The sequence below is a fragment of the Ictidomys tridecemlineatus genome, chromosome 15, assembly GCF_052094955.1.
Source record: "Ictidomys tridecemlineatus isolate mIctTri1 chromosome 15, mIctTri1.hap1, whole genome shotgun sequence".
Classification (NCBI taxonomy): Eukaryota; Metazoa; Chordata; class Mammalia; order Rodentia; family Sciuridae; genus Ictidomys; species Ictidomys tridecemlineatus.
This window is the reverse complement of record NC_135491.1, coordinates 26422671-26445267: the sequence shown is the minus strand read 5'-3', so window position 1 is coordinate 26445267 and position 22597 is coordinate 26422671. Positions and strand designations below refer to the sequence as shown.

Below are 22597 nucleotides of genomic sequence, written 5' to 3'. Positions count from 1 at the left end.
AGAAATTTTGTATATCATCATTTTGTGGGTTATATGAGTGTATGCATTTATCAGAACTCATCAGTTGTCTTCTTAATGTATTTGTATATTTCACTATTATGTAACTTTAGTGATAATTTAAAAAAATAACTATAAAAAAAGTTTTGAAAAAAGATTCAATTCAGGGAAAACAATGTGCAAGAAGAGTGAAATCATTCACATAGTCATTGAAAAATGGGTGTTACTGAAATTGCAATTCATAATGAGAAGGTGAGGGCACAAAACCAGAGTGTTTGTGGTGGGAACAGGAGATGCAAAACAAAAAAAATCCTGATTTTTCATGGTGGGAACTGAATATGTAATGCCTAAACCAATAATTGAATTAGCATCTTCTAAAAAAGTTACTTAGAGATAGATTTGTTTTTGTAAAAACAAAGAGAAGTAACTGAAAAAAATCAGTAGTTGCATCTGGAAAGTGGGAAATTTGCATGGAGGGATGGATGGACTTCTTTTTTTTTGTAACAAGTTTTGTAAAATAATTTGACTAAATTATTTGCATGTTTAATTTTGATTGAAATGTCAAAATAACAAAATCATAGTACAAGCTGAAAAGGGCACTTGGAAAAAACATCCACCAAGATGTTTTTTGTGGTTTTGGCTGGCTCATTATTTAATAGGGGGTTTTATCTTTATTTTTTATCTTTATTTTTCAAATTCTCAATTTTATTTTTTTGTGGTATTAGGGATTGAACCTAGGAATGTTCTGCTTTTGAGCTACATTTTTATTTTGTATTGAGATAGTTCTCAATAGGTGAAGCTGGCCTTGAATTTGGCAATCTTCCTGTCTCAGCATCCTGAGTCACTAGGATTACAAGCATGATCTACCATGCTTACCTTGTTTTTCAGATTTTCTTACTGTGAACTTGGATTTCATCTGTAATGAGGAGGGGAAGGGTGGAAATAAATGTTCTTGTTTTCTATAGCTTATAGGGCTATAAGGTAACAATATTAATATATTATCATTGATGTTCAGAAATAAACATCTAGGGTTAGAAATTTTGATTGAATTCATAGTAGTGAGGAAAAAGATGAGATTCTTATAGAAATGATGTAGCTATTGGACTGTGTATGTATAGAAATAGAGTCTCCATCTCAATACCTTTGTGTAATTTAAAAAAAATTAGTAGCATAACATTAAACATATTGTACAATTATGTATAATATATTGTCATTAAAAGAAATATTTGAAAGCTTTATAATATTTTTTAAAGTTGCTGCATTTATATTAAGCTTTCCCTTTTTCTTTTAACAGAGAAACAGGAAAAGGAAATTGACATCTATGCTAACCTCTCTGATGAAAAGGCTTTCGTGTTTTCAGTCGCCTTGGCAGAAATAAATAGAAAGATTATCAATCAAAGACTTATTCTCTGATACTTGTCTGCACAATCTGTTGAAACTTTCTTCAGGATTACATCAGCAAATTGTCAAACAGTTGTGGACTCTCAGGAGCATTCTGACTGCATCAATAAGGGCCATTGATTTTTTTTTCTTTTCTTTTTTTTTTTTCCCTTTCTGTCATTTAGCCTGTGCCACACTTTGGAAACAAAGCTGTAGGCTTGGACTATTTTGGTATTTCCTTGTTTACCAAGGAGAATTGTCAGTGTTTTGTGTTGGCATATAAGTAAGTGTATTTACAAAACAAAGTGCTGGATGGGTATTAAGAGGATAAAAAGGGGTAGGACTAACTGCTGAAGTATGAAAACTAGGGAAATAAAATGTTTGATAGTTTACAGGTTTGCCACCAGAGATGCAATATTTTAAATACTGTCAGAAAGATTGACTTTTAAATATATATATTTCAGATTTTCAGCTCTAACGGACTGCATATATACAGTTCATTTACTTTTAATAAATTGGCAATTGATATTTTATTGAATGGGGAATTAAGAATATAAACTGTAAATTTTGTCTTACATTGATTTTTTTTCTTGGTCATTATTTTTATGACTTAAGGTATGAGTTATATTTTAGGAGATACTTTCCAGACAGTTTGGAAGTTTGGGTGCTATATGAAGAAAAACATTTAAGGATATATCATACTTCAGATATTAACACCTCTTTTTCTTGAATGTAATTTATTTATTGGTTAAAAAAAAACTTTTCTGCTCTCAAGATGGTGCCTGTTAACGTAAACATAAAATATATTTATTATTATTACATGCAAAATATTTCTTAGATAGCCACTTTTAAGCAGTAATGTTTTATCTGAGTGGATGTTCATTCATACATCCTGATGATTATTTAAATTGTTACTTAATCTCCTGGAAGAAAAAATAAATCTTAATATTGAAACTAAGTAGATTAAATAGTGTGGTATAAGCTTTTTGTCCTAGTGAAGTTTGTGAAATTTATTTCAATTCTTAATTTTTCTAGTGTCAAATCTTAAGTTTTTATAATTGACTTATTTTATACTAAATGTTTTCTATTTGGCAATTTAATGACTAATGTATTCAAAGTTGGCAGTAACTCCCCTTCTTTTCAATTCCTCCTTACCCAATCTGGAAGTCCCAAGCTAACTAGGGAAGTTAGTTACCAATTAGACCTGGTCCCTATTAAAAAGAACTCCCCCTTTTGGGTATATATATGTATATACATCCCCCCACACACATACATGCATGTGAATACTCACACATACATACATATTTTTTAATTAACACAATTACATATTTAGGAGGCACAGGGTTATTGGCATATTCATCATCTCAAACCTATCATTTCTTTGTGCTGTGAACATTCAAAATCCTCTCTTCTATACATTTTGAAATATATAATTATTGTCAATCATAGTTCCCTTTCCCTTTAAACAACAGCATTGTCAATTTTATTCTTCATCTTGTATCCTCTGTCACCCTCAAAGGTTCCTTTCCTTAAAGGAAAAAGGTCTACATTTTTTTTTCTCTATTTAAATTGGTAGCCAGCAGAGGGAGCTTATGAGGTACTCAAGATGAACTGTAGAATTTTCCTAAGAATTCTTTTTCTTTTAATACATATATATATATACCTGCAGGTACTACTGCACTTATCTTGTATGCATTTTAAATAAAGGTTTCCCAAGAATGTAATGTGATTTTTATCTTTGAAACATACTATATGAAAGTGATTTTTATTTTGAGCAAGAAAATGTAAAACTGATTAACATGAGATTCCTTATGAACATAAATATGTCCTCAGAAAAACAAGAACAACTTATGGAGAGTTATGTCTTTAAAGAATTATCATGTCATAGTCTATCCATTTAAAACTGAACACTATTAGAGAAAAGTTGTGTTAAAATACTCATTGAAAGGAAAAGGGAAGATACTGACCTGAGCTTGCTGTATAGCAAATTATTTTACTTTAGATGCTCATGAGGTTATTTAAAAATAATGCTTATTTAAATATTTCTTTGGCAAAGATATAAACTAGGTTTTTGTTAGTGACAAAAGTCATTCTACCATTTTGTCTGAAAATTGTGTTTTCTGGTATATATATTTATAAATTTTGGTATAAAGCTAAAAAATTTAATTTGTCTAGATGTTTTTTTTTAAAGAAAATCCTTTTTTTTTTTTAAGAGAGGGAGGAGAGAAAGAATTTTAATATTTATTTTTTAGTTTTCCGCGGACACAACATCTTTGTGGTGCTGAGGATCGAACCCGTGCCGCACGCATGCTAGGCGAGCGCGCTATCGCTTGAGCCACATCCCCAGCCCCTGTCTAGATGTTTTGTAATAGCCCAGAAAATATTACTTTGCCCCTGGTGTTGGAAAAAACCTCTTGTGAAAGCAGATATCCTTAGAGCAAAATTATAGTCCTTTAATTACTCAATATAAAATTTGTTCTTCTGTAATATCTGTATGATTACATTCAGAATGTCCTGATGGTTCCATGATTAAATAAGGTCTGTTGAAAATGTTTATTTTTAAATGTAAGCAAGAATAAAAATAATATGGGAGAATTGGAGGGTAGGTTAAACCAAAAAATTTGTATGTTACCCCCCCAAGTTCCTAACTCCATAGTATTCTAAAATGTTTAGGGGAGCAGTTTAGCAACTTCAGTCTTGCAAATTATTTCTAAAGTAGTAATCATTGGAAGTGACCAAGCAGCTTGAGGCAGTTTATGTTCTAATGAGATAAAAATTGCAACTGTAGGGCGGGGATGTACCTTTTTAAGAGGTCTTGCTTAGCATATGTGAGGTCCTGAGTTTTCAGATCCTCAGCACCAAAAATAATAATAAAAAAAATTTACAATTACAAATGACTTAAAAAATTAATTCAAGTAAATTCTTAGTTCTTTAAATTTCAAAAATATTTAAGAAAAAGTCAACAACATCTGTGTTGCTTCCTAAAGGTAATTATTTCAGTGCTTTTTCCTAAGAATTTACATTACAAAATACTTGATTTCCTAAATTCTAGTAATTGTACTTGATTATCCAAATCTGATTATAAAAATAACTTTTATAATATATTTTATTTGTGACTTGTCTCAACCTGTGTGTTCATCTTAAATTTGAAGAACTTAAGCTCTTTGTATATTTATTATAAAAATATTAATAAAATTGATTCCTCTTTCAAAGAGCATTCTAGATGCAAGAAATCATACTGCTAGTTCCTGCTCCCTCACCCCGTGGAAACCAGGACTGCAAAGCGTGAACTTTACCACTGACCTACTCAGCCTTTTGCCATGTTTTAATGGATTGTTTTTTGTTGTCGAGTTGTAGGAGTTCTCTTGGTCCTTACCAAATACATGATTTGCAATATGCTCTCCCATTCTGTGAGTGACCTTTTCACTTTGTTGAGTCTTCTGATGCAGAGAAATTTAAAATTTTGATTTATTCTATTCTAATTTATTTATTTTGTTGTTTGTGCTTTTGTTGTCATATACAAGACATAATTGTGAAATCCAGTGATATGAAGCTTTTTCCCATGTTGTCAAATTTAATGTATTCTTCCCTAAACTATTTAAGCTCGAGGTTTTGGTTTGGTGCCTTATATTCTTTCTAATTTAAAAAATTTTTAGTGTTTTCTGTCTTTTTAGACTTTAAAACTTAACATTTTTCTATAAACAATTTTTTTTCTTCTTTATAGTCATTTTTTGTTTTGGTACACCAGGATTGAGCCCAGGGCACTTAACCACTGAGCCACATTCCAGCATTTTGTTGTTGTTGTTGTTGTTGTTTAAATTTTTTTATTTTGACAGAATCTTATTAAGTTGTTTAGAGCCTTGATAAGTTGCGGAGGCTGGACTTAGCAAGGCTCTAAACAACTTAATATTATTTTACAAGCTCTATTTTTACATTTGGAGGCGTGTATGTATTTACAAATTTAATTACTGTTTTTTCTGATTTTGTGCTTTTAACTCAGTTTAAAAAATATTTATTTATTCATTGTAAAACTGAGGATTGAACCGAGGACCCTGGGCATTCTGGTCAAGTGCATTGCTACTGAGCTACATCTCCAGCCTTTAACTCGGTTCTTACAGTCTGAACATTAGTGTTTATTTTTAAAGAATTCAGTTGTAGTAATGAATATCTAACATATAAAGCAAACTTTCCATAATTAAAAGGCTTTAGGATGGACTGAATAATTCTTTTCACCATAATCAAAATTGCCTTTTGTATTGTTAAAAAATCTTAAGTATCTTATCCTCTGATTGAGCAGTTTGTTGTGGTTTGCTGGTTTTTGTTATTTTGACATTTTGTCTACAATCTGTGTGCCTTTTCTTTTGCTTGCATTAATGCACTGGCTAGAACTTCCAGTAGTATCAAAAAAGATTGGTGAGAGAGGAGATTATTTGCCTTGATTCCAATTGTAGAGGGTAAAACATTCAGTCTTATACCACTAAATATACTGCTAAGTATCATTATTTTGTTTGTTTTTGAAAGAAACTCTTTACTAGATTGAGAAAAATTCTCTTCTGTGTCATCTTATTATAGTTCTTACGATGAACATATGCTGAATTTATCTTTATTTTTATTTATTTATTTTTATGTGGTGCTGAGGATCCAACCCAAGGCCTCACGTGTGCAAGGCAAGCTCTCTACCACTGAGCTACAACCCCAGAACCCTTTAACATGTTAATATGGAAGTTCTCATTGATTTTTGGTTATTGAAGCCAGCCTTACGTTTCCCAAGAAAAACTTCACTTAGTTGTGTTACATTAGAATTTTTATTTAATAAATTCAACTTGGTTAATATTTTCTTGAGAACTTTAATAATTTTTGTTTGTGATACTAATTTCATATACTCAGTTGGGGAGTATTTTCTCCATTTTATTTTGTGGTAAAGACTGTAGAATTGAATTATTATTTAAATATTTGATAGAATTCACCAGTGAAACCATCAGGGCATAGAGATTTCTGTTTGAAAAGGATTTTACTGTGGATTAATTATTATTATTTTGGAACTGGACAGCCCTTTTTATTTTTTATTTTGAGACAGTGTCTCCCTGAGTTGCTTAGGGCCTTCCTTAGTTGCTGAGCCTGACTTGTGTCCTCCTGTGTCAACTTCTTGAGTCAATGGGATTACAGGCATCTGTGCTACTGTGCCTGGCTCCTGAATTAAATTTATTTTTAATGGTCATAAATAATTTTAGTTATGTATTTCTATTTGGTTGAGTTCTGTGATTATCAAGGAATTGGCCTATTTCATCATGTCTTCTCTTTTTGACAGTTTACTATAGGTTTATTAATTGTATGGCTCTTTCCTAAGAACTAGCCTGTAGTTTATTGATATGCTCTGTTGTTTTTCTGTTTTAAGTTTCATAGATTTCTTATATTTATTGTTTCTTCCATTCTACTTGCCTTGGTTTTATATGTTCCTCTTTTTCTAGTTCCTTACGGAAGAAGTTTAGATTGTTGATTTCATGCTTTTCTAACAAAAACATTTAATGGTATAAAATTGCCTTTAGGCATTTTTGTTATTTCCCAAATCTTGTTGTGTTACAATTTCATTTTTGTTAAATTCCAAATATTTTCTGATTTTCATTGATAACTGTCAGTGATTTGTTTGTTTTATTATGGTCAGAGAATATGTTTAGTATGATTTCAGTTCTTTTAAAATTGTTAGTTAGGACCTAGGATATGGATTGGTCTTGGTAAATGTTCCATGTACACTTGAAAAAAATGAAGATGCTACTGATATTGTTTAGTTCTGTTTCCTTAATGATTTTCTACTAGATTCCTTTAGTGGGAGAGGAGTATTGACATCTCCCAACTACATGAATCTATTTCTCCCTTTAGTTCTGTTGTTTTTTGCTGTATGTATTTTGAACTCTGTTGTTGAGTGCATAAATATCCTTGGTATGTCTTCTTGATGAACTAACCCCTTTTGTCATTATTTAATGTCCTTCTTACTGCTAATTTTCTTTACTTTACAATACTTTGTCTGATATTAATACTTAGAACCAATCCATTTTATTTCTTTTTTATTTTTTTGGTACCAGGGACTGAACCCAGAGGCACTTAACCACTGAGTCACATCCCCAGCTCTTTTTAAATTTTTTTTATTTTGAGACAGTGTCTTGCTAAGTTGATTAGGGCCTTGCCTAGTTCAGAGCTAGCCTTGGCTTCTTCTTTCTCTGCCTCCCAAATCACTGGCATTATAGGTATGCATCATACCTGACCCATTTTTTTTTCCTTTTGATTCATGTTGCATGGTGGTTTTTTCCTAAATCATTTTTAAAACTACCTATATCATCATATTTAAAGTGAATTTTTTTGTAGACAGTGTATAGTGTTTCATGTCTTACTTCTGACAATATTTTATTGTTATTTAGACCATTCACATTTAATTAGATTATGTATTTGGATTTAAATATGCCACTTTATGTTTTCTGTATGATCTCTCTCTTTTAAGTCCTTTTGTTTTTCCTTCCTCTTCTTTTTTTGACCCAATTCTGGATTTTTTGAATATTTCTTAGTATATTAATTTATCTATTGTGATTTTTTAATGTATCTATAATATTTTTAGTGTTTGCTCTGGAGATTACCATAAAGAAGCTTAATGTTTACAGTTCACTTAAAATCAGTATTTTATAAGTTTAAGTAGAAATATGAAACCTGTCAGTTAATATTATAATTTTTGCTTTGATCTATTACAGATTTTTTTAATTCAAGACAATACTCCATCATATTTACCCAGATATTTATCATTTCTCTTACTCTTCTTTTTTCCTGATGTTCCAAAGTTTGTGTTGGTGTTATGAGCTTTCTATCTGGAAAACTTCTTTCAGCATTTCTTTTAGAGCTAGTATGCTGTAAATGGTCTTAATTTTCCTTCATCTGAGAATATCCTTATTTTAATTTACCTCATGAAAGATATTTTGGCTGGATGTGAACTCTGTGTCAACAGTTATTTACTTTTAACACATTAAAAATTGTCATGTGATTTCTGATGAGAAATGTATAGCCATTCAAATAATTTTTCCCTTACATAAAACCTGATTTTTCTCTGGCAACATCAGGAGGCTTTGTATTTTGTTTTTATTGGTTTTATTATGATGTGCCTGCATATAGGATTTCTTTGAATTTATCAAAGAAATGATAGCTTCAATGTGTAGGTTCATGTCTTTGACCTAATATGCTAAGTTTTCAACCATTTAGGTATTTTTTTTTCTGTTTCACTTTCTTCTCTTCTTCTGAGAGTCCAGTGACACAAAATGTTATACTTTTTGTTATTGTTTTGTAGAGGTGCTATTGATTTATTTCATTTTTAAGTATTCAATTGACATAAAAATTGTATGTATTTGTACTGTGTAATTTGATGTATATGTGTACATTGTGAAATGGCTAAAATCAAGATAACGAACATTTATACTACCACATACACTTATTTTTAGTGGCTATAACACTTAGCAATTTGCTTGTATATTGTTATTAGCTACAGGCACCAGGATATATAATAGATCCCTTGAACTTATTCCTCCTGGATCACTGAAATAGCCCTCCACCAACATCTCCGTGACCTACACTGCCCCCATAACTATCATTCTGTTGTTTCTGTAAGTTTAGCTTTTTTAGATTCACATTTTAATGAGTATATTATAGAGTATTTGTCTTTCTGCCTAGTTTATTTTACCTAACATTCTCAATGTTTATCCCTGTTGCCACAATTAGTAAGATTGCCTTCTTTTTAAAAGATGAATAGTATTCCCTTTTTTCCATACATAAAGCATTCCATACTTTATTCATCGTTGCACACATAGGTTGATTTCATACTTGGCTATTTTGAATAGTGCTACAGTGCGCGTGGGAATGCAGATGTTCCTCAAATATTGACTTTATTTTTATTGGATATATACACACAGAAGTGGGTTTGCTGAATCCTATAGTAGTTCTGTTTTCAGTTTTTTGAGTAACCTCCTTGTTGTTTTCCAAAATGACTGGACTAATTTACATTCCCCCATTACAGTGTATAAGGGTTCCCATTTCTCCATATCCTCATCAACACTTGTTATCTTTAGTGTTTTTGGTAATAGCAATCCAAATGGATATGAGATAATTACCATTGTAGTTTTGATTTGCATTTCTCTGCTGATTAGTGATGTTGAGCACCTTTTCATATACCTGTTATCCATGTGTATCTTCTTTTGAGAAGTGTCTGTGTAGGACACTTTATTTTTTTATTTTTTAATCTTGAGACAGGGTCTCAAATGAGTTGCTGAAGCTAGCCTTGAACTTGTGATCCTCCTGTTTCAGCCTCCTAAGTCACTGGGGTTATAGGGATGCACCACTGTGCCCAGCTTCTTTGCCAAATTTGAAATTGAATTATTTCTCTTCTTAATATTGTTTTGAGTTCCTTATGTATTGTAAGGGGATATTAGCCCCTTACATATATATCTTGCAAATATTTTTTCCCTTTCTGTGGGTTGCCTTTTCATTTTGTTGATTATTTCCTTTGCAGAAACTTTTTAGTTTGATATAGTGCCACTTACTTATTGTAAGTGCTTTGTTGCCTGTGATATCCAATCATTGCCAAAGCCTTGAAATATCAAGGAGTTTGTCCCCATTTTTCTTCCAATATTTAGTCTTCATTTACATTTTTAATCTATTTCAAGTTAGTTTTTGTATATGACACAAAGGATCAGTTAGTATTTTGCATGGTGATATCTAATTTTCCCAGTCCCATTTATTGAAGAAACTTTCCTTTCTCTGTTGTGTCTTCTTGGTGGTCTTGCTGATTATCACAGGCATACCTCAGAGGTGTTGCAAATTTGGTTCCAAACCAGTATAATAAAATATTTTTTTGCAATGAAGTTGATCTTGAATTTTTTGGCTTCCCAGTGCGTATAAAAATTATGTTTACCTTATATCATAGTCTTAACTGTGTAATAGCATTGTCTAAAATATGTACCTTGACCTAAAAATATTTATTGCTAATAAATGCTAATGATCATGTAAGCCTTTAGTGAGTCATAGTCCTTTTGTTGGTGGAGGGTCTTTCCTGCTGAAGGTTGGAATGGCTGTAGCATTTTCTCAAGACAACAAAGTTTACTGTATCTATTTACTCTTTCTTTCACAAAATATGTCTCCATAGGATGTGATGCTGTTTGATAACACTTTACCCCTAATAGAACTTCCCTCAAAATTGGAGTCAATCCTCCAATTATTGTTACCATTAACTGAGTTTATTTAACATTACTAAGTCCTCTATTTCCATTTCAACAATGGTCATAGCATCTTCACCAGGAGTAGATTGCATCTCAATGAACTATTTTTTTTTCATTCTTAAGAAGTAATTCCTTATCCATTGAACTTTTGTCATGGGATTGTAGCAAATCAGTTACATCCTTAGGCTCCATTTTAATTCTATTTCTCCTGCCATTTCCAGTATAGCTACAGTTATTTCCTTCACTGAAATCTTGAGCCCCCCTGCAAGTCAACTGTGAAAGTGTGAATCAGCTTCTTCCAAACTCCTGTTGGTGTTGATTTTTTGACCTTCTCCCATGAATCAAGAATGTTCTTAATGGCATCTAGATTGGTGACTCATTTCCAGAAGGTTTTCAGTTTATTTGCCCAGATCTATTCAAGGAATCACTATCTATGCCAGCTATAGCCTTCTAAAATTTCTTAAGTTAAAAATCACAGTTACTGCTTGATTCATAGACTCTGCATGAGAACATTAATCTCAAATATCTCCATCAGAGTTCTTGGGTGAACAGGTGAGCATTATAATATTTTGAAAGGAATATTTTAAATTTTTTTTCTGAGTAGTGGTCTCAACCATCATGTTATAAACAGATGTGCTGCCATCCAGGCTTTGTTGTTTCATTTATAAGCACAGACAGAGTACATTTAGTATATTTCCTAAGGGTCCTAGGATTTTTTGCAGTGGTCATGAGCATTGACTTGAACTAAAAATCAGCTGCATTGGCTTCTAACATAATTTTGAAACTTTGAAGCCAAGCATCGACTTTTCTCCAACTGTGAAAGTTCTATATAGCATTTTCTCCCAGTGTACGACTGTTTACATTGAAAATCTGTTTAGTGTAGTAGTCACCTTCATCAGTTATAATAGCTTAATCCTTGAATAATTTGCCACAGCTTCTACATCAGTAATTGCAATTTTACCTTCCACTTTTGGTTTTGGAGATGGCTTTCTTTCCTTTAACCCCAATAACCAACCTCTTCTACCTTCAACCTTTTCTTCCATTATCTTTTAGACTTTACAGAATTGAAGAAGTTAAGACCTTGCACTGGATTAGGCTTTGGCTTATGGGAATGTCATAGCTGTTGTGATGTTCTATTTAGATCTCTAAAATTTTGTTCATACCAGCAATAAACCTACTTTGCTTTGTATTTTCTCTGGAGTGGCACTTTTAGTTTCTTCTAAGAACTTTGCCTTTGCATTTTCAATTTGGCTAATTAGTTCAAGGGGCCTAGCTTTTAGCTTATCTTGCTCAGCTTTCAGCATGGTTTCCTTTGAAAACATTTTGGTTTTTAAAATCATGTGAGAAGTGTGTGACTCTTCACTTGAACCTTAAAGGCCACCGCAGGGTATTTGTTTGTTTGTTTTTTGCAGTACTGGAGATTGAAATCAGGGCATTGCACATGGTAGGCAGGGCCTCTATCACTGAACTCCTTCCCTAGTTCCTTTTTTGTTTTTTAATTTTTTTATTTTTTAGTTGTTGTTGGACCCTTATTTTATTTGTTCATATGTGGTGCTGAGAATTGAACCCATTGCTTCACATGTGCTAGGCAAGTGCTGTACCACTGAGGCACAACCCCAGCCCTCCTTGGTCCTTTTTTATATTTTATTTAGAGGCAGGATCTCTCTAAGTTGATAAGGATCTCGCTAAGTTGCTGGGGCTGGCTTTGAACTCACAATCCTCTTGGCTTAACCTCTTGAGGTACTGGGATTACAGGCATGCGCCACCGTGCCCATCCTTTTTTATTTATTTTACTTTGAAATGGTCTTGCTGAATTGCCCAGCCTGTCCTTGAATGTGTGATCCTCCTCCCTCAGCCTCCTGAGTAACCATTAAAACTTAAAGTGATTATTGATATAATAATTAGTATAATCACTTATATAATGTCCTATGTAGTAGTTGTTTTCTGTTATCTGTCTTTGCTTCCCCTCTTTTCCTGCTTTCTCTGATTGAACATTTTATGTGACTCTTTTCCTTCCTTTCTTGGCATATCAATGATATTTCATTTAAACTTAAAATTAGTTGTAATTAATTTTAGTGGCTGGGCACAATGGCACATGCATACAGTCCCAATTACTTGAGAGGCCAAGGCAGGATGATTGCTTGATCCTGGAAGTTTGAGGCCAGCCTGGGCAACATAGTGAGACTTCCTCTCAAATAATATTAATAATAATTTTAGTTGTTGCCCTAGAGTTTGTAGTATAAATTCACAGTACTCTTGAGTCCATTTTTAAATAACACTCTACCAGTTCATGTGTGGCACAGGTATAGCAGTATTCCCAATTCTTCCTTCTTGTCCCTTTGTAACATTGCTGTTATTTGTCTCATTTATCTATATGCTTTAATCACCCAATATATTGTTAATTAAGTAGATATATTTTAGATCAATTAAGAATAATAAAAATAAACATTTTATTTTACTTTCATTTAATCCTTTTCCAAAGTGCTTCTTGTCTTTATGTATTCAGGTTTCTGACCTATATCATACTACTTCTCACTGAAGAACTTTTTTTTTTTGTAGTTGTAGATGGACAGAATGCCTTTTATTTTCTGTTTATTTGTATGTGGTGCTTCAAATTCCTCCATTATTTTTGTTTTTATCTCTTCGATTAAGAACTCCCCTGAGTTCTTTCAGCTGTACTATGCTGTTATCATACTAGAACCCTGTTGATGTGATAAGGTGTAGGGAAAAGGAAGCTTTTTATAACCTTAGGACTAAATCTCAATCTTAGTTGAGGGACAGTGCCTCTTGGCATAAGAGTTTCTTAGCTATCCTCTGCCCTCTCCTTTACTAAGGAAGGCTATAGAGGGAAGATGTTGGGTAAATGTCCTGTCCTCTAGATGGATAAGAATCTGGTAAAGGTTTTTCCTCTGTAGGCCTTTATTATAGAAAATGATCTGGGTGTATTTCAGAAGAGTTGTTTTTCTCCTCCCCCTGCCAGGATATGAAGGTTCCCCCCCCCCATTGGTTCTTAAACTTTAGAACCTAGAGATATTTTTGGAGTACTTATAAAAGTATGCCTCCCTCCTTTCAAGATTACAGCTTCTGGAAGTTTCTTACACTTCATATAGCATCTGGCATTGATCAGAATTACCATTCAGATGTTCAAATGTTTATTTATGGCCTCAGAAGTTTCTGCTCCAGGTAAGTGTATTTTGACTGTGATTCTCTGTATATGCATTTCTATCCAGATTTCAGGGTGACAATTTGCCTTATGACTTCAGTTCTCTGACAAGCCCAGGAAAAGGCATTGCTTTATTTTGTTTGTTTTTCTAGTTGTTTAGCTCTTTTCTTACAAGGATGGAAGCACTGAATTCCAAGCTCTTTATATGTCAGAGTTGAAACTAGAAGTCTAATTACAGACTTTAATCACATTACAAAATACCTTCACAACAATGCCCAGATTAGTGTTTGAGTAACTACTTAAGTCCATATATGCATTATAGTCCACCCCTTGTCAATTTGCCACCCATATACATTTCCTCAAGCCCTACGTAATTTCCAAATGAAGACAAGAACAAAGTTATACTTCTGCCTAACATGATACTACTATTCTTCATAAAACTGAAAACATTCTAACTTACCTCAGAAGAGGAATCAAAGTGCCCAGATGATATTCTTGTGTGTCTTTTGACCCTATTCTTAAATACTGTGATGCAATGGTAACCATTATTAATATAACTTAGAGATGATTAGTGGATAAGGGAGGGAAGAAAACCATATCTCTAGGCCTTTGGATACTTTCTTTGATAGTATGCTGAGGCAATTCTGGCATTTCAACTTACTTAGTTTGGGCCACCTTTGAGCCCATAGTTCATCTGACCAGCCAAACTGTTAGAACTCCTTCCTGGAGAGTTATATGTTGTTTGATTCTTAGCTACAATTTTACAGTACTTTAAATTTAATCTTGGGATGGCTTAAAGAGCAACATTTTGGAGTCAAACAGACTTGAATTTGTATTCTGACTCTGCTATTTACTAGCTTTGAGATTAGGTATGTTACTTCACCTTCCTAGACCTCAAGTTTCCTCCTTTATAAACTCAACATAGGTTAAATAGATAATGTGTTTAAAGTGTTTATAAGCAGTGGTTATTAGTAAATCACACTGTTATGATGCAACTGATATTCTACTGGAGAACTGAGAGTACAAAATCTGTAGAGCAGTATGTCAAGCTTGATGGTAGGTTTGCCAAAGCCTTACTTGGAGTCAATGTAGAATAGAAGAATTGTTTTTATATAGGCCACTCCTCAAGAAATGATGTAACTAGGTCCAAAGTCACATTCCTGTAATTCCAGTGATTTGGGAGGCTAGGGCAGGAGGATCACAAGTTTGAGGTCATTCTGGAAACTTAAAGAGACCTTGTCTCAGAATTTAAAAAAAAAAAAAAAAGGGTTGGCGGTAGCTTAGTGGTAGAGTACCCCTGGGTTTAATCTCTGGTGCCGCCCAAAAAAAAAAAAAAAAGTGACTTTACTGTTAGACAAAAAGAAAGTGCTAATGAATACACCATTGTACTAGATTGGGAATAAGAGGAAAGGTTGGGAATGTAAAAAAACAATTCTTTTAGTATTTTTTATTTGTTATACATGACAGCAGAATGCATTTTGACTACTCATCGTACACAAATGGAGCACAGCTTTTCATTTCTCTTGGTGTACATGATGCAGAGTCATACCATTCATGAAATCATACGTGTGCATAGGGTTGTTTTGATAATTTGAGAAGGATTTTGACATAGGAATTTATTCCTGAAAGTTAAGAATGGGTGAGGTCATTCATTCATTAATTCATGAATGTGTATTGAGAACTTGATGAGTACTAGGTACTCTGTGAAGGCTTTGGGATCACAGTGGTAAATATTGCAGACAAGATCCCTGTCCTTGTGGCATATATATTGGGGTATGGGTAGGAATACACACAAAAAAAGTCAGATAATTATATAATGATACTCAAGGTTTGGTGGTTAAGGGGAAGCTTTTCTGAGATGTTTACATTTTAGCTGAGACCTGATGATAAGGAATGATGTTCCTAATGCTTGGGATTCATTGAACAATTTGCATCTGTGAGTTTATAGGCTTCAACAAGTTTGGAAATTAGTCATTTTCTTCCCTACAGTTCCCCGCTTTGTTCATTTTTGTTTTGTTTTGTGGTGGTCTTGCTCTGTTTCCCAGGCTGGTCTTGAACTCCTGTGCTCCAGCAGTCCTCCTGCTACAGCCTCCTAAGTAGCTGGGCCTAATAGGCATGCAGCTTATTGTTAAGTATTTTCTTCTTTGTATTCTTTTTGTTTAGTTTCTCTTACTGTTTTCATATTCACTAGTCTTTTTTTCTGTAACATTCAACCTGCCTTTAGTCCTATCAAGTATATTTTTTTCATTTTCATGGTGGAATTTTCATCTCCAGAATTTCAATTTGAGATTTAAAGAAAAGATTATTTCTTCCATGTCTCTGTTTAACACACTTTTTCTCTAGCTTCCTGGAAATTGGAGCAATCAGAGGCTTTACCTTATTTGTTCTTTGTGTCTCACATCACTGTCCATTGTTGTCTGCTATTCAGTGTCTTGAAAACTGATTTTTCATATATCTTGTTCAGATTTTTAATTCTTTCAGACAGTTTGTACTCTCTTGGATGAATATAAAAATATCTTGCCTCTATTATTTAGCTCATATCTACTGTTAGGTTTAAAATATATATATATATATTTAGTTGTAGATGGACACAGTACCTTTATTCCTTTATTTTATTTATTTTTACATGGTGCTGAGGATTGAACCAGTGCCTTACATGTGCTAGGTGAGCTATATACCACTGAGCTACAATCCCAGCCCTTCTGTTTCATTTTGTTCAAGAAGGCCACTGTTTAGGTTACTGTCAATAGAAAACATTTTAAAGTTTGATGGTACACTTTTTTCCTAGAGTATGGTAAAGCTCATGCCATCACTTCGATCTCTATACCAATCCTCGTTCAGAGTCTTTTAGCATAATTACCAAAAAGATATGATATTTTTCTCTTTTTTTAATCAAAAAGTCACTTCTTATCAGGAAGAGAACTTGTCTTCAAAGTCTTTTGTTACATGTATGATGCACATCAATGCTGTTATGGTATCACATTCCTGGGTTATGCAGCTTCTCAGATGTAGTTATCAGTCATTTTTTTTGGTGTTATACATGACCTAAGAACTTTAGAATGTGTGTTGAGGTAGAGTTACATTTTTTTAAAAATTGAGGAAAAGTCTACCTGATATACAATTTACTATTTTAATAATTTTAAGTGTACAATTCAGTGACATTAAATACATTTACAATGTTATATAACTATCACCACTATTTCCAGAACTTTTTCAGCATTCCCATACTGAAACTCTGAATCTATTAAACAGTAACTCCCCATACCCTTTTCTCCCAGCCCTTGGTAACCACTACTCTGTGTCTCTATGAATTTGGCCATTCTGGTAAGTGGAATCATACACTATTTGTCTTATAGTATCTGGTTTATTTGACTTAGGTAATGATTTCAGTGTTACATATATGATGCACATTAATTTCATTCTTACTATTCCATTGTACGTATAGCCTATATTTTGTTTTGTTAGGCTGTTGAACACTTGGATTGAATTCACTTTTGTGAAAACGCTACTAGGAACATGGGTGTAAAAGTGTTTGAGTCTCTGCTTTACATTCTTTTGGGTATGTACTTAGGAATAGTATTGCTGAATTGTATAGTAATTCTGTTTAACTTTTTGAGAAGTCACTGAAATGTTTCACATGGTGGCTGCCTCATTTTATAGTTCCACCAGCAATGTGAAAGGATTCCAAAGGATTCCATATTCTCATCAACACTCAATGTTTTCCAGCTTTTTGATAGTAACCATCCTAATGGGTGTGAAGCGGTATCTTAATTGTGACTTTTGATTTGCTTTCTCTAATGACTAGTATAACTGAACATCTTTTCATGTGCTCACCAGAAATTTATATATCATTTTTGAGGAAATATCTATTTGTCTATATTTTAATTGAGTTTGCGGTTTTGGCAATAGAGGGAGATATTATGTTATAATGCCCAATTCTTTCTGCAGTCCAAGAGATTTAAAAATGGTTTCATGTTTCCATAGTTGCCCATACATGACATATCTTTCTTTATAATAGATGAAGCAGATGGTGATTCCAAGTTGCTTTCCATGTATCTGGGCTGTTTCAGAGTATACTCCTTCTGTTTCTATATGGCACACTTCAAGAAAACAATGTCTGTCTGGATTCAAGGGATATAATTTGAGGGTAAGATGTCCCAGAACTCTAGCAATAGACCTGTTAAACTTCAATTTTTCCCCCCTTTGGTGATGCTAGTGGTTGCACTTAGGGCCTTCTGCATGCTAGGTAAGAACCCTAAACTTCATTTTAATTGGTTGGAAAAATTTATGTCTGTAGGAAAATACAAACAAACCCTCTCACTTCTTGGTGTCTGGTTTCTAAGACTTGCAAATAAGAAATTCACTTAATTTAATTTCAAAGTAAGAAAATCTGCTTCAGCTTCTATAGTAGCAGCTCTGACATAGGTATGCCACGTGCTTCTCTATCACTACCATGACCAGCAGAGTTAAAAGGTTTAAAGCCTTTAGAAATATAAAACACCTCAAAAAAGTCAAACTTATGTTTATGATAACAACAACAAAAAAGCAGCTGAACACATTTTAGTGCAGTTTATTCTTTTACAATAGTGCAAACAGTTGAGTGTGATTAAAAGGAATTAAAATAGGAAAAAAGTTGCCATTTATGGAGTAGTCACTGTGTCTCAGGCACTGTTCCAAATACTTTCTTTTTTGTTTGTTTGTTTTTGTTTTTTCTTCAATGAAAGCCTTATTTTGAAATGTTTTTTCTTCAATCAATGAAGGTGGTAGAGGAGATTCCTCTTGTCTCATTAAGTTGTTACGCTGCCTCCATAAAGGATCAATTAAGAAAGCCAAAGAATAAGATGTTGCATTTCTTTCAAAATAATTTAAAATATATTAGATTTTCCTAAGGCAGATTTTGTCGGAATAAGGTGTTTTGATTAGATACATGCCACTGAGGGAGAACAGTACTTTTAAGGAGCTATTTTTGTTGGGTAGTTGAAACTGACTAATGAGTCTGATGAGGTCAAGCAGCAAAGACAGATGTTGTACATAGAGTATAAGCTGAAGTGCTGACAACACCAGTTCTTTACACAACGAAGACACATCTTCACCTCTGTTCCATTTCAGTACTCTGGTTTTTAGATACCATTGAGAAAAACACAGTTGTACATTAACATCTGTTTAGAAAATACAAATAAATATGATGCTAATAAATGGCCAACAACTGACAACTTAGTAGCCATCCAAATGCTTTCTGTATATATGATTGTATTTTAATAATTATGAATCAGGAAACTGAGATTCAGAGGATTAATTAAAGTTGCTTAGGGTCACATGGTAAATGATGGAGTCTGAATACAATTACAGTGTGACCCCAGTTTTGTTAACAAAAGTGCTAATAGCCTATTGGATAAAAGAGAAACAGGAAATACATTTCAAATTGCTTAATATTATTGTCACTGGCTAGGAAAGCAATATAGATATTTAGACAATAAAGGATATACTACAAAGACTTCCTAATTTTTTTCTTTTTGTGGTGTTGGGGATTGAACCCAGGCCTTGTGCATGCAAGGCAAACACTCTACCAAATGAGCCCAAAGACTTTTTTTTTTTTTAAACCCTTGAGAATATTACCTAAAAGTGCAGAAAGCCATGTTAACCTTTTCTGATTGATGCAGGTTTTCTTTCCAGATTCAGAGTTTCAATTTGGGTATTTTGTTTACATTTTGACTGGCATTTGTCTCCATTTTCTCCTCATTGGTCTCACCATCTCCTCTTAAACAAAATGTCCTTTTAAATATTTCATTTCTTAAAGATTTTTTACCATGTCCTTATTTTTATACTTCTAAGCCTTGATGACTTGCCTAAACCTGTATTTAATGGATTCTATTTCTTCATTTGAAGTTTAAATTTCTTTAGTTATCTATTCTGACTGTATAAAAGCCCTACTATCAAAAGGTTCTTGACAAATATACTTTTGAACCTTTTGTCTTATACTTCTTCATTTGTAGTTGTCCCCCACCCCTTAATTTTTTGATTTATAGAAGTTCATGTTCCTTCTCTGTAAGTTGAAGTCTGTAGACTGACTCTAGAATTCCTTTTACTAGATCAATTTTCAGATTCCTTGTTTTAAAAATCTACTTGTGAGTCAATTAATCATGGTCAGTTTGGTGAGGGAAAGAGTTCCATAGTACAGACATGGCTATTGGGAGTCCACTGATTTAGACCATATTAGGGGCATTTATAGAAAAGGCAAGAATATTTGCTAGCCACTCACCCACCCAAGAGATGTCTGCCACATCTGTAGACCATGGCATTTGAAAAGTCGTGATGTTTGTGTTAGTCAGCTTTTCATCACTGTAACCAAAATACCAGACAGACATAGGCATATTAAAGGAGGGAAATTTTATTTTGGCTCACAGTTTATTTGGATGCATGGTCAGCAGGTTACATTGCTTTGGGCCTGAGGTGAGGCAGAACATCATGGAGGAAGGATGTGGTAGTAGGAAGCTTCTCAGCTCATGGCAGCCAGGAAGCAGAGAGAGAGAAGGGGGTGAGAAACATAGTCCCCAGCGGTACATCCCCAGCAAGCTGTGTCCTCCAATGACATTCACCTGCCTGTAGTTTCTACTACCTTCCAATAATCCATTCAGCTAACAAATATGAATTAATCCACTGATGAGGTAGATCCTTCATGATTCAGTCACTTCCTAAAAGTCTCTTCTCTGAACATTGCTGCATTAAGGATGACACCAGTCTTTGTAGGTACTTCATATTCCAAACTACAATGGTGTTTTATATATATATATATATATATATAAAACAGGTTGGAAAAACATGACCTGAATTTTGAGAGTTGGATGTAATTGCATGCAATGGAACATCCTGATCCTAAGATGGTAGACTGATATCAACCTGGAACAGGTCATCAATGATGAGCTGAAGGGCTCTGCTCACTTCACACTGATTTCAGCATTTCTCTCAGTGACCCAGATGAGTCATCCTCAGAGTGCATGTGTCTAGAAGTACAGAAGCTATAGTCCTGGCATCCTCTATGTTGTTAGGCTGTTGTAAGAAAGTGGTATAAATGGAATGATGGCACACACCTATAATCCCAGTTACCAAGGAGGCAGAGATGGTAGGAGCCCCTTAGTCCTAGGAGTTTGAGACTATCCTAAGCAACATAGGGAGATCCCATCTCAAAAGGAAATGGCACACATTTGTCACTTTTTTGGGCCACTTTTCATCAACTCCTGGATTCAGGATTAAATTCAGGAACTAATCTCCCACAGTGGCAGTCAAGTAAGTTTCTATCAGTGTGCGCCCCCCCCTCCGCAGAATGAGCAATACAAAAATGGGAAAATCGCTGGAGTCAATGCATTTCTCCACTCTCACTCCAGACTTCTTTGTGCTTTTTCCTGGATTCCATTTAATGAAGTTAGAACTTTGAATCTGCCCTTTATGTCTTATCTGTTCTTTCACATTTTTTTTTGTTTTTTTAAATTCTGTTCTGTGAGATTTCTTCTTTTATCATTCTTTCAAGCATTTTCTTTTAGCTAACATACCTTAAATCTCTAATCACTTCCTTTGTTCTCTATTCTTTTTCAGTTTAACCTATTTTGGTTTTATAAAACCTTCCTTAACTATTTGAGTGAAGGTGTATTCTATTCTCCTATTATCTTTTCCTGCTAGAGTTTGTTTTTCATGTCTGAAGATTTTGGTGTTTCTTTTTTAGGCTGCTAGTTTTACTAATATCTTGTGTTCTTTGATTGTCTAATAATACTTGAGGAAGAATGTCTGTGTAATTTTGACTAGATGCTCTGGGTGTAGCTAGGGAGAGGTAGTTAGAACTCTAGAATGGAGAATTTGGTGCCCCAAATTCCCCATTTTATAATGACTTATAAAAGCCTTGGATTTTTCTATATGAATTGTTTAATTTCTTTGGAGAAGAGTTGTCAGGGACTTGTTTACTCTTGCCTGTAGGTAAATGCCAGCTGCCAGTACTTGCTCAGTCTGTGCATTAGGGACTTGGGGTGGGAAGAACTTGGGACAGGTGGGGACAGTTGATCCACCATCAGGGCTTGCCGGGGTTCCCACAGCCTAATTGGCAGCCCTCCTCTCTAGCCCACATGTTGGTTATCTCTTTACCCTCTGTCATCAGTTTTCTGGCTTCCAGATATGTACTGACATTTTCGTCCCTATATGGTTATTTGCACTTACTTGGTCCTCAAGCTGTAGGTTTATTCTTTTTGTGCTTTTATTCCTTTAATACAAAGGATCCAAGGCAGAGAGAAGGAGCATGTCTGGTTCATTAAAAAAAAAAAAAATTTAACTTCACACACATTTAATGTTTATTATCCCACAAATAATATTTCTTGCAAAAGAACTGTAAATTCTTTAGTTAATTCTTTACATTAAAATAATTTTGTTAAGAAGCATATAATTAATATACATAAACATGATAATTATCAAAATGCAAATACAAAAGCATGTATTCTATAAAGGTAAATGGCTTTTTCTTCCTTTTTCCTCATCCCAGTTCTGCGTTTTTCCCAGGAAGTAACTGCTGTTAATAGTAGATATACGCCAAGTGCACTGGTGCATGCCTGTAATCCCAGTGGCTCCGGAGACTGAGGCAGGAGGATCACCAATTCAAAGCCAGCCTTAACAAAAAGCGAGATGCTGAGCAACTCATTGAGAGACTATCTCTAAGTGAAATACAAAATAGGGCGGGGGATGTGGCTCAGTGGTCAAGTGCCTCTGAGTTCAATCCACGATAACCCCCCCAGTAGTAGATATATATGTATGTCCTTCCCAAATATTGCTTATG

At 33.8% G+C, this 22597-nt stretch overlaps 2 protein-coding genes across 6 annotated transcripts in view; both read left to right on the top strand.

Moving 5' to 3' along the window:
- Window positions 1-10413, top strand: part of C15H16orf87 (chromosome 15 C16orf87 homolog) — a 36190-nt gene extending 25777 nt beyond the window's left edge. For all 4 annotated transcript variants that reach the window (XM_078032251.1, XM_005318142.5, XM_078032249.1 and 1 more), the window contains one exon: window positions 1292-10413. In XM_078032251.1, the coding sequence (XP_077888377.1) occupies window positions 1292-1375 (84 nt within the window). In that variant the 3' untranslated portion in view covers window positions 1376-10413. The remainder of the gene's footprint in view (window positions 1-1291) is intronic.
- Window positions 10414-16822: 6409 nt separating this feature from the next.
- Window positions 16823-22597, top strand: part of Mylk3 (myosin light chain kinase 3) — a 57465-nt gene continuing 51690 nt past the window's right edge. Inside the window, exons 1-2 of one of the 2 annotated variants that reach the window (XM_040279548.2) lie at window positions 16823-17344; window positions 17804-17932. In XM_040279548.2, coding sequence (XP_040135482.2) covers window positions 17804-17932 — 129 coding nt within the window. In that variant the 5' untranslated portion in view covers window positions 16823-17344. Of the gene's footprint in view, window positions 17933-22597 lie in introns of both variants that reach the window. The other variant, XM_078032247.1, reaches the window with a different exon arrangement.